The following is an 11,289-nucleotide window of genomic DNA, read 5'->3' on the forward strand; positions in this document are numbered from 1 at the left end:
CACTCACCTTATGAAATGTCACTACGCAATTGCCCCCACCTCCGCGGCTCGACTGCCCCCCTTCGAACCGAGGTCACACCCACATTCCCCCCAAAATCAGGCACCCCTCCGTCCAACTCGGGTCCCTGCAAGTGCCCCCACTGACCAGCTACAACCCCCCAAAGATCCCCCAGCTAACTAAGCACACCGCACTTTTGTCTCTGCGAGCCTCGCCTTCCGATTTAATTGGTGGGGGGAAATTTCGCAAAAGTGCGGATATTTTTCAGCCCCCCTCATCCCGACAGTTTGGGCTGCCTTGGGACGAGTGGGGCCGTCCTGGGTGACCAACCACCCCCAGGAACACCCCCTCAGAGAGAAATTGGTGGCCAGAGAGACGAATTTTGGCCACTTTGGGGCCTCGTGGAGGGCATCCGGGTGGGGCGAGGGGGTCAAGAGAGGTGTCATTTTGAAGGGGGAGGTGTCGGCTGGGGATGGTGGGGAAATTTGGGGGGGTGTGGGGTGCGGGGGACGGGAGAAGTGGGGACGAAGGCGGGGAGGGAAACACAGCCGAGGAGAGAATCCTGGCATGAAATGGAGTTTTGAGAGGAGAGGAAAAGGCGAGTTCCGTGGCGTCCGCTCTGCCTCGTAAAACCATTCGGCAGCTCAAGGACTGTTTTCAATACGAGTTTCCTCCTCATCTGCAAATCTAATTCTGCATTCCAACGAGAAAAAAAGTGAAAAATTGTAAACAAGGTTTTTCGAACACCGGAAAAGAAGAGAGAATTTGCTGTTCAAGTTTGAAAGAGATTCAAGGAAAATCAAAAATTGTAAGAATGAAGTGTTTTTCGGGGGATTTTTGAGTGGGAGAAGTTTTTCATGTACATTTGCATGCAATTGCTTCCTATTTTGAAATTCAATTTTTGGGAATTTTGAAAAATTTAATTAGTGCACTTTTCGTGCTCTTTAGAAATCATTTATCTTGTCAGGAAAATAACCCCAATTTTACGTTAATTTTGTTGCACTGGTTTTTGACCCTACTTTTTCGTTCTCGTTCGGATTTTCATGAACTTTCATTAGTAGGAATTTTTGAAAATTTACTTAATTTAATTAGGTACGCTTTTTCTCCAGAAGTTTTAATCTTATAGCCAAAATAAATCATCTCTTGTCACGAAAATTGCTCACTGTATATTGAACTTTGTACTAATTTTGTTCTCGTTATTACAGAAGGAAATGTCTGCTGCTATCGCCACACCTGCGCCAACTCCAATGGCCGTCGCTCCAAAGAAGGCAAAGTCCCCCAAGAAGACCGGAGCCAAGAAACCGGCCGCTGCCTCCACCCACCCCGCGTGGGCCGACATGATCACCGCCGCGGTCAAGGCGCTCGGAGAGAAGGGAGGTTCCTCCGTCTCCGCCATCAAAAAGTACATGATTGCGAATTACAAGATCGACGCCGAGAAGGCCGGCCCATTCATGAAACGTGGCATCAAGGCGGCCATCGCGGGCGGATCACTCGTCCAGGCCAAGGGCAAAGGACTCACCGGCTCCTTCAAGCTCGGAGCTGGCAAACCCGTCAAGAAGGCCAAGACGGCCAGCAAGAAGAGCAAATTGGCCACAAAGAAGCCTGCTGGTGAGTAATTTAACCTAGTTTTTACCATAATTAAATCCACATTTACTCGAATTGTGACTAAAATCGTGTATTTTCTTTTGATTGTCTCAGGTGAGAAGAAGGCCAAGAAATCCGCCTCTCCCAAAAAGGCCGGTGCCAAGAAGGCTGCTACCAAGAAAACCACCAAGGCTGCTGCCCCCACCACCGCAGCACCTGCTGATGCTCCAGCTGCGACCACCGCCGCCGCACCAGCAGCCAAGAAGGCCGCACCCGCCAAGAAATCGGTCAAGTCCCCCAAGAAGGCAAAATCGCCAAAGAAGAAAGCCGCCGCCCCCAAGGCGAAGAAGGCAGCGACCCCCAAAAAGGCCAAGGCTTTGAAGAAGAAGGCAGCACCCAAACCAAAAGCGCCCAAGCCAAAGAAGGCTAAAGCTCCAGCTAAACCAAAGGCAGCTGCGGCCAAGGCGTAAATTAAGCTGTCTACGGAAAGAAAACGATATCCATCGCTTATCCATTTCACGCGAGAAATATCTTTAATATTTTGGCAACATAATTGTACATACTAGATTAGATTAGATTAGCATAAGTAGAAATTAGAGAACAATGATCTCATTGAAATCATCTCAATAATCGAATTAAGAAATTTTACTTAATTCTTCTCTTTTTCTCTCTTCCACACGTTTTTCTGGGAATATTGTCGCCCAATTTTTTTAAGGAAAAAGTTAGTACAATTCTGAAAAATAATTTCTATCCCCCTACGACTAAAATATTCCCAGAAAAACATGTAAGATGGATTTATGCATATTTAAATATTTAATCCAAGTATTACTCTGTAAATAGTTAAATATTTAATTATCCAATCAACTATTAAGTTAACTAATGAGAAATAATTAATTACTTGTTACTCATTGTTATCAGTCAAACTCTGCTTTACTAGAATTCTACGAGATCAGATGCCGACAAAAATATACACAAGTCTCTATATTTTAAAATAAAAAAAGACTAGTTAACAAAAAAAATTCTCTTGAAAAATTATTTATTCATTGCAAATAAATAAGAATTCACTTATCGATCCATCTTCCACTACAAAAAATTGAGTCAAAATTCAGATTTCTCGTGGAAAATTATTTATTCATTTCAAATAAGAATCAACTTTTCGCGAGTTTATCGATCCATATTCAATTTTAGAAAATTGATTCATTTTAAATAAATATGAAGTTATCGGTAGCTTATCTGAGCCAAAATTTAAATTTCACTTTCATATCAAATAAGTATCAGCTTATCGGTAGCTTCTCCATTACAAAAAAATAAACCATCACATTTCCACCCTGCTCGGAATCCCCACATCTGACCGCGTACTGCTCCTCCGTTGTCGCCGCGTCGTTCGGTCGCCGCCTCCGCCGCCGCCAACGGTGGAGTCACTTTGTCGCCGCCTCCTGCTCGCATGACCGCTCTGATGATCACTGTCGCCCCCACTGCTGTCCTCCCCACTGGAAGAAATCGATTTATTTCTCGACCTCCGTCGCGGCGGGGAGGAAGAAGGCGACGAACTACCAGCACCGCCCTCCGACGTAGACGAATGTCTCACGCGGTGGTGAATTAGTTGGTTCTTCTTCATCTGCCAGACTAGCGATTGACGTTCCACGACTTCGGGAAATCTTCCCAGAAAATTTGTATCGTATGGGAGGATAAATTCCCATCCTTTTTTGGGAATCATGACGGAAATTTGGGTTAAGATTTCGGTCACTTCTTCGCTCGGAAGTTTGGTCAGGGTTATCATTTGGGTACGTTTGACGAAACGGTGTTCGGTGAATTGGCTGAGCTGTGAATGAAGTGAGAGAAGAGAGGTAATTAGACTAATTAAATTAGTTAATTAATTCAATTTTAGGTAATTGTGGTTCGAGGGTGGTAATTAATGGAGTAAATTTTGAGTAGTTTTTTATAACTAAAAAATAGTTTGAAATGTGGGAAATAAATAAACTTCAAAGAAATTGTGGGTGAAACGTGACCACAAATTTGAAAAGCATTTTCAAAAGTTAGGAAATTTACGAAATTTATGTGAAAACCATTTTTCGAAAACGTGTACAAATTTTCATCCAGCCAGAAAATCGTTAACTAACAGTTACTTGATAATTAACTAATTTGGCACTTTAATTACCGATGAAATTAACTCTTAAATATTCATCTCCATTAATTACAACGTTAAAGAAATTACGAGTTAACCAACAATCGTATCTCTGCCGCGTAGCATGAAAGGTCCGGAAATGCCGTTTGCACTACTCTTAAATTCGTCGGGGTAGATGACATCGCTTTTAACGACCCAGCACCCCTGCACCAAAATCGCCACGGTTTGCACACTCCGAACAAGCGACGTGTCGTCAAAATCTGCTTTCAACTTGGTCCGGAGAAAGTCCACGATTTGGTAGTATTGCAAAACTTTGGCTGCAAAAAAATGAAGCGTCGCTAATTAAACTTTCTTTGTAACCTATGCAAATTTTGGGTTTGTAAAATTTTGCAAAGTTTACACAAATTGCAATTTGTAATCGATAATTGAATTAATTAAACTGAACTGTGACAAAAATTGAAGAAATTTGTTAATTCAATGTTTCACGGGAAGCTTAATTTGCAAACGTGTAAACTTTGCGGTCGATATTTCTACAAACGCCAAAAATTGCAAAATTGTGTAATAAATCGAATTAATTTAACCGTTAACGTCTACATAAATTGTTTACCGTTGGTCATAAGGACGCGTAACTGGTCGTGAATCGTGGGCAACGCTTTCATCGCTTGGATAGAGATTTTCTGAGCGTTAACTTTTTGGGGTTGAGCTTTGTCCTTATCGTCGTCGGTGGTCTTTCCCCCAATTCCCCCCTCGGCAGGTGGTGGGCCAATCGCACCGTCAATACGAGTGTCGACATGTTTGGGAAACAACGTCTCCAAATATTCTTTCCTGTCGAGCACGTAAAACGGCGAGTTGGGTTTGTTCGTGTACAATTTGTCGTATTCGGCGCCATCCTCGGCGACGTATTCGAGGTCGACCCAGGCCTCTTCTTCTTCCCTTTTGCGAGCCATATAGGACGACATGGGACGTTGGGCGGTGGATGCGGAAGCCCCTTTGTCCCCAGAGGAGGCAGTGTTTCGACTGAATTTAACCGTCACCTTGGTCGCCTCTTCTTCCTCGTCTTCCGTGTCGATGCCGGATTTTTCTAGAAAAGAAAAATTAGTTAATTGGTGGACGATAAAATGTCATTTATTTCAAGTGAATTTCAGTGGAAACATGTTCCTAGTTTAAATTTCTGGGAAAAATGTTAATTTTGGAAGGATTCAATATTTCGGACACAATTTTACCTGATTATGTATTTTTTAAATGAAAATTTTCACCAGTTCAAAGAAAATTATTTGCAAACTTTTGTTTAAAACGTGTTTAAAAGCAAGAAGTATCGGAAACATTGCCAATTTTGGTAGGATTCAATCTTTATGAACACAAATTACGCAATTTACCCAGATTTTAACCTTTTTCGGCAAAGATTGATAACTAAGGTCAATTTACAGGTGTCCAATGTTTACCTTTTTGATAAGCTGCCTTCGCCTTCTCGGCCTTGTTGAGGTAGGGATAGACCGTCTTCATCTGAACGATTGAGCTGATCGGGGTTAACGTAACTTGACCTCGGCGCACGATACCGATCGCGTAGTTATCCGACAGTTTGGGAATTGTGGTGGATTCCATCGTCATCTTGTCCAAGCGGAGGTCGTGGTCGCTACACAAAACATGCACGGGTCATTTTTAACCTTTAATTAGTCAATTAACTAATTAATTAACCACTCACGGCATATATTTATCTTCATCTAATCCAATCCCTTCGGCCGCCTCAGCCAACAATTCGCCGGTTTCGGGGTCGTAAAGTTCCGAATCTGGATCCATTCCTATCGTCATTTGAATCTTTTTCTGGAGAGGTTTTATCTTTGTCTGTAAATTAAATAATTAGCTGTAAACTAGATAATTATCTCAACAATTAATTAACTAATTGCCTCCTCTTACGTGAAGAACGTCCAACTTTTGTGTGGAAATGTTCCCCGGTCGTTGCGGGTATTGGATAAGGTACAACTGTTTCATCAAAGTTTTAGAGAGGAAGACGGGAAACTAGGGGTAATTAATCAAATTATTTACCTTGAATTAAATCTTTATTTAAAATTTAAAAATTAAATTCAAATTTCAAAACCTCTTTAAGGACAACTTCCTGTTCGGCTTTGTCCTGTTGGAGAATCGCGTTCAACTTCGTGGTGGGTGTGACCGGGGGTCGTTTAGATTTTGAAGATGCCATTTTTTAAGAACTTAACTAACGTCGAGTTAAATAAATATTTAAATTTTGCTTAAATTATTCTGTTGTGTTGTGGAAGCAAACCTTAAAATCTAACATGTGTTTTGTATATCGTGCTCCGTGCCATGTTCCCTTCCCGGCGTGGAATCGTCTCAATTTTAGCAAAAATGTGTGACACTCGATTTTGTGACGAAATTTCATGAAAAATTAAGACAGAAATTTCTATAAAAATACACATTTTTTATTTAAAAAATCATGATGAGCGAGTTTTTGTATCAAATTTCATAGAAAACTAGACCAAATTTCATGAAAAACTAGATCAAATTTCATAACAAATTAGACCAAATTTTGCAAAAAAACTTCCTGAAAAATAAAAATAATAACCAAATTTTTGTAACAAATTAATTTTAACCAATGCCAAAAATAAGAACATATCGTTAAATGCAAAAAATTCTACTTTTCTTTAATCAGGAATAGCTTTAGCCTTTATTTTTCCTCAAATTTCTGATTTTACACATTTCGTTAATTGAAAAAACTAACGTGCTGCTTATCTTAATTAGCATTATCTGCATATTTCTATTTTATAACGGGCCAATCGTGCTGGTGATATTTGCAGCGTCCTCTTCACTACTCTCGGACCGATCCATGGCTTCTTTCCAGGTGAAGAGATGCGTCTTCCAAATTATGGGAACCTTACATAATTGTAAAAACATTAGAATTTTCGAACTATTTTCGCTATCTAAAGTTAGAATTTATCCGGTTAATCGTGATTCACGAAGTCATTTGTAACTTGTAAAATCCGAAAATTCTGTAAACTTGCAAACTTTTCTTGTTCAAATCAAATTGAAAGTTTTGTATTTTTTTCGATAATTAAGATTCGTGATGAGCTGGATATTTTTTTTGGAATTGAGGAATGTGGCCAGTTGAATTTTTAGATTGTAAAGTGAAGGATTTTCATTTCGTTGGACTAAATTGTGGATTTTTAGAAAGTTGAGATTTTTTGGATTTTTATATTTTTTGATAGATTTAAAACCTGATAAAATTATTTTTTAAAGTTTGAACACGATAAAAGGAAATCATAGGTTGTACATTGTATCTTTAACATGTCGTTGCGATTGGAAAGTAAGCCATTTAAAAACTAGGCAATTCACGCGGTCATTGGTAACTTTGTAAAATTAAAAGTTTTGTAAAATAACTTTGCAAACTTTTACAAAATAAAGGGACGCCCTTGATCGGAGCAAGTTTACAAAAATTTGGGAGCTAATTTTCCTTCGAAATATTTGTAAAATTTTGTAAAAATTTATAAGTTTACGTTTGCATATAATCGGAATTAATTAGGATTGATAAATTTTAATGCCATTTTAAAATAATTATTTTCAGTTAATAATATTTGCCTTTAAAGGTGTGAATCTTACGGTGCATTAAGGGTAGGATGACGAACTTAGCAACAAATTTGTACCCCAACTTCCAACCTGATTTTCTATGCTGAACGAAGTGATAAAATTATTCTGATTTCATGTACTTAATGGCAAATTATTTGGCTTCATATGCTAAACTCACTCTAGTGTATTGAACTAGTACTACTTGAGATAAGTCAATTTTAGTGAATTACGATTTAATTTTCTGGGGTAACGTTCTACGTCTCAATATAGCAGATATTGACTTCAAATCAATTTTATTGTGCAGCTAATATGCTCGTGGGGCGGGAGTGATATGGGTCTTTCCGATGATGTTGATCCCTTCATCCTGAAATTCCGCTTTTAAAATAAAATTTGCATATTTTTCATGCAAAATTTTAGATTACCGTAATTTGTGCACGCCAGGGACAGAATCGTCGGAAAGACCTATATCACTCCCGCCCCACCCACTCACGGTCTACCGATCAAACATATTTTTAAGGAATTTTATCCAATATTGGGGTCGAGAACGTTTCCCCAAAAAAGCATGTTGGGTTGTTACTATGCATAGAAAATGCCTTCATAAATTGACCAAAAATTAGGATTTAGATTTCATTAAAGCGTTTCATGCCCGCTAATTGTTCAAATTTCAAATCCAAGAATTTTGATTGGTTGGAAAAAGTTAAATGTCAAGACAATTAAAAAATTAACCAATCAGAAATTGGGTTATATAAAGATGGTGACGATGCAGAAGTTGCAATATTTATAAATGTTGCTAATGATAATTCGTAAAAATTAAATTAGAGTTCATCATCCTACCCTTAATTAGCCAAATTATTTCAAGGATTGACTACCGACTTGGTAACGATTTTTTATACAATATTTCATCTTAATTCAAATTTAGTCATTTTTCAATTTCTGACAGATTATGAGTTTATTTAATACCCGATTTTTGTTACCAACTCCGTAATACCTTTGTAACCATATAATTATTTACTATAAGACAATTTACGCAGTTATTCGTAAAATAACTTTGCAAACTTTTGTAGAACAAAAAGACGCCCTTTGATATGAGTAAGTTTACAAAAATTTGGGAACTAATTTTCCTTCGAAATTTTTCCAAAATTTTATAAAAGTTGGTAAGTTCACAGAAATTACGGAGTTTACAAAGTTACCAATAATTGACAATTGAGATGTACTAACCCCATCCGAGTCACTTATCAGCATTATGATAAGACACGACATCACGATTCCCACCCACGCAAACAAAGTCACATGGTTTAGAACCAATTTCATTTTCCGGACGTGATTTTCAATGAAATAAATCTTGTTTTTTTTTCAGAAATTTTTTAAACAATTTACGCAGTCCTTAGTAGTTTTATAACATGAAGTTTTACAGGCATTCATAAAATAAAAGACGCCCTTGATCAGTAAGTTTACAAAATTTATAAGCTAATTTTTCCTCAAAATAATATTTGTAAAAGTTTGGGAGATTACGGATTTTACGAATTTTACAAAGTTACCAAGGACTGCGTGAATTTCTCTTTTTCCAAATAAGAAAACTTTTAATTGTTCGATTGGATGTAAATAATTCGATTTTTCAAAATTCGGGACGTGAAATTGCTCGCCAAATGAAAAAATACATTCCTTTAAATATGACGATTCGTCTAACCCGCAATATTAATACATATTTATTATTTGCTTATCTGTACTTAATTATCTTCCAATCGAACCCACATAACATAAAAATTTCCACTGTTTACATGCTCCATTAAACCCTACTTCTTAACATTAGTAAATTGTGTGCATGCACCTCGGCAGCATCATTGAAAAAATTACGATTTTGTTCAGGAATCGTGACAAGACATAAAAACAGCCATGTTTTTAATGAGTCACCTTATTAAATTTGTTCATATCAACATTTACAAGATGTGCAGATAATCACGTAGTTTTAAGAAGAATTATAAATTAGTCTTCCATTTACGATTAGTAAATAATTAAGTACGTATTATTCCGTCTTATTGAGATGTTTACATTTACAGGAAGCGAATTCTGGTCTGGTGACATTTATTATTCAACTATCTAAATATTCATAGACGTGCGTTATCTAGCTATATGAATTTATTTCGGAAAACTGGGACGTACATGGATAAAGTATGGGATAGCTTTTGTCAGATGAGTCTCATGAGGCAAAATGAGACGTCATCTTTTACGCATAGTACTGAATCTCAAATAGTAAATATTTCCAATTAGAGGCAAATTTCCTATTAAATAAATTTAGATGTTTATAGCAAATTGACAAAATTTCTCAAACTTAAAAGTTTATGAAGGAAGTCTGTAGTAATCTGCGTTTTTAGGGGAATGTCCCATTTAACAGGTGGTCTACCTACAATACAATACATATTTTGTCCCTCAACGAGGCAAAATGAGACACATTGTGCCTGCAGAACCCAAAAATAAATGATTCTAATTGCAGGAAAATTTATTACCCGATTTAATATGTAGAAAATAAAATTTTCAAAATTTCTGGTCCGAATTTTTACATTAATATTAATTTTCAATTTTGGGAGGGTTTTCCTTTTATTTTTAGGGGTTTTGCATCTCAATAAATAAGAAATCGCTTTCCTCAACAATTAAGTGAGTAAGTCGAAGCGGACAGATTTTGATCCCACTTTCTCCACCGGAGTGAAAGCCGAGGCAACTTTGTCTTTATCTTGTTTTCTTCCAGGAAACAATATGGGATCGACTGCGGGCTTATTTTTGATGTCGGTCGAGGAGAAAGGTAAAGTAAAGTGGTTCGTAATAAAAGAGGAGATCACATTTCAGAGAAGGATAACTTCTCACGTTGTCACTCACAGATTTTCATGGCAAACTTTTGCATAAATAATTTTGCAAACTTTTACAAAATAATAAGATAACTTTTTGATCTGAGCAAGTTTACAAAAATTTGGAAGCTAGATAATCTTCCTTCGAAATATTTCTAAAATTATGTAAAAATTTGTAAGTTTTACAGAATTTACAATGTTACCAAGGCTTGTCTCAATATGACCTTTTCAGGTCAAAATTTGTAATACGACACCCATACATAAGTGGATGCAAGTGCCCTAACTTTTTCTAAAATTATACTTTTTGATTATTCAAATCTTTGAAAAACATGGTAATAAATATGTATTGTCAGTCTGGTTCAAGTGCCGGGGGATTGGAACTTAGTACCTGGGAAACGTCACCCAAAAGTTCCGATTCCCTGGACTTTTTACTTATGCAAGTTACAGGGAAACGGAACCCACTTGTCGCAGGATTTAGCGGGCCTCGATTCCCCGGTACCCTATTAGACAAAAGTTACGATTCCCCGAAACCCAATATTTTTCTTCCATTTTTCATAAATTGGATATATTTCCGCAAAAAAAATTTTATTGTCTCAAATTAACCTCCCACCAATGAAGAACATTGGATAAAAAAATTAGAATTTTTTAAAGTGGCGTTTTTCCTAAAATCACAAATATCTGACAAATTTGAGGAGCGGCAAGCTCAAAAAGGTCCGGGGAATCGTCACCCAACAATGATTTTCATATACAAATAATTTTTGGGTGACGATTCCCCGGACCTTTTTGAGCTTGCCGCTCCTCAAATTTGTCAGATATTTGTGATTTTAGGAAAAACGCCACTTTAAAAAATTCTAATTTTTTTATCCAATGTTCTTCATTGGTGGGAGGTTAATTTGAGACAATAAAATTTTTTTTCGGAAATATATCCAATTTATGAAAAATGGAAGAAAAATATTGGGTTCCGGGGAATCGTAACTTTTGTCTAATAGGGTACCGGGGAATCGAGGCCCGCTAAATCCTGCGACAAGTGGGTTCCGTTTCCCTGTAACTTGCATAAGTAAAAAGTCCAGGGAATCGGAACTTTTGGGTGACGTTTCCCAGGTACTAAGTTCCAATCCCCCGGCACTTGAACCAGACTGATTGTTAATAAGAATTTCTTATTGCAA

General features: G+C 37.5%; 2 protein-coding genes and 1 long non-coding RNA gene across 3 annotated transcripts; 1 reads left to right on the top strand and 2 right to left on the bottom strand.

Moving 5' to 3' along the window:
• Positions 1-689: 689 nt before the first annotated feature.
• Positions 690-2,594, top strand: LOC110848764 (late histone H1). Its single transcript, XM_022096072.2, has 3 exons — positions 690-806; positions 1,204-1,606; positions 1,697-2,594. Exons 2-3 carry the CDS (start codon positions 1,210-1,212, stop codon positions 2,050-2,052), a joined length of 753 nt encoding a protein of 250 aa, XP_021951764.1. The 5' UTR covers positions 690-806; positions 1,204-1,209; the 3' UTR covers positions 2,053-2,594.
• A 7-nt stretch (positions 2,595-2,601) lies between these two features.
• Positions 2,602-6,023, bottom strand: LOC110848763 (DNA-directed RNA polymerase III subunit RPC5). The gene is made up of 7 exons (XM_022096071.2): positions 5,803-6,023; positions 5,622-5,723; positions 5,410-5,549; positions 5,150-5,340; positions 4,315-4,788; positions 3,810-4,024; positions 2,602-3,404 (listed from the first exon to the last, which is right to left on the bottom strand). The coding sequence occupies exons 1-7, from the start codon at positions 5,902-5,904 to the stop codon at positions 2,898-2,900; spliced, it is 1,731 nt and encodes a 576-aa protein (XP_021951763.1). The 5' UTR covers positions 5,905-6,023; the 3' UTR covers positions 2,602-2,897.
• A 772-nt stretch (positions 6,024-6,795) lies between these two features.
• LOC110849225 lies at positions 6,796-9,669 on the bottom strand. The gene is made up of 2 exons (XR_004834666.1): positions 8,822-9,669; positions 6,796-7,039 (listed from the first exon to the last, which is right to left on the bottom strand). It is a non-coding gene; the product is annotated as an uncharacterized LOC110849225 (long non-coding RNA).
• Between the last annotated feature and the right edge of the window lie 1,620 nt (positions 9,670-11,289).

Source organism: Folsomia candida, unplaced genomic scaffold (assembly GCF_002217175.1).
Source record: "Folsomia candida strain VU population unplaced genomic scaffold, ASM221717v1 Fcan01_Sc004, whole genome shotgun sequence".
Lineage (NCBI taxonomy): Eukaryota > Metazoa > Arthropoda > Collembola > Entomobryomorpha > Isotomidae > Folsomia > Folsomia candida.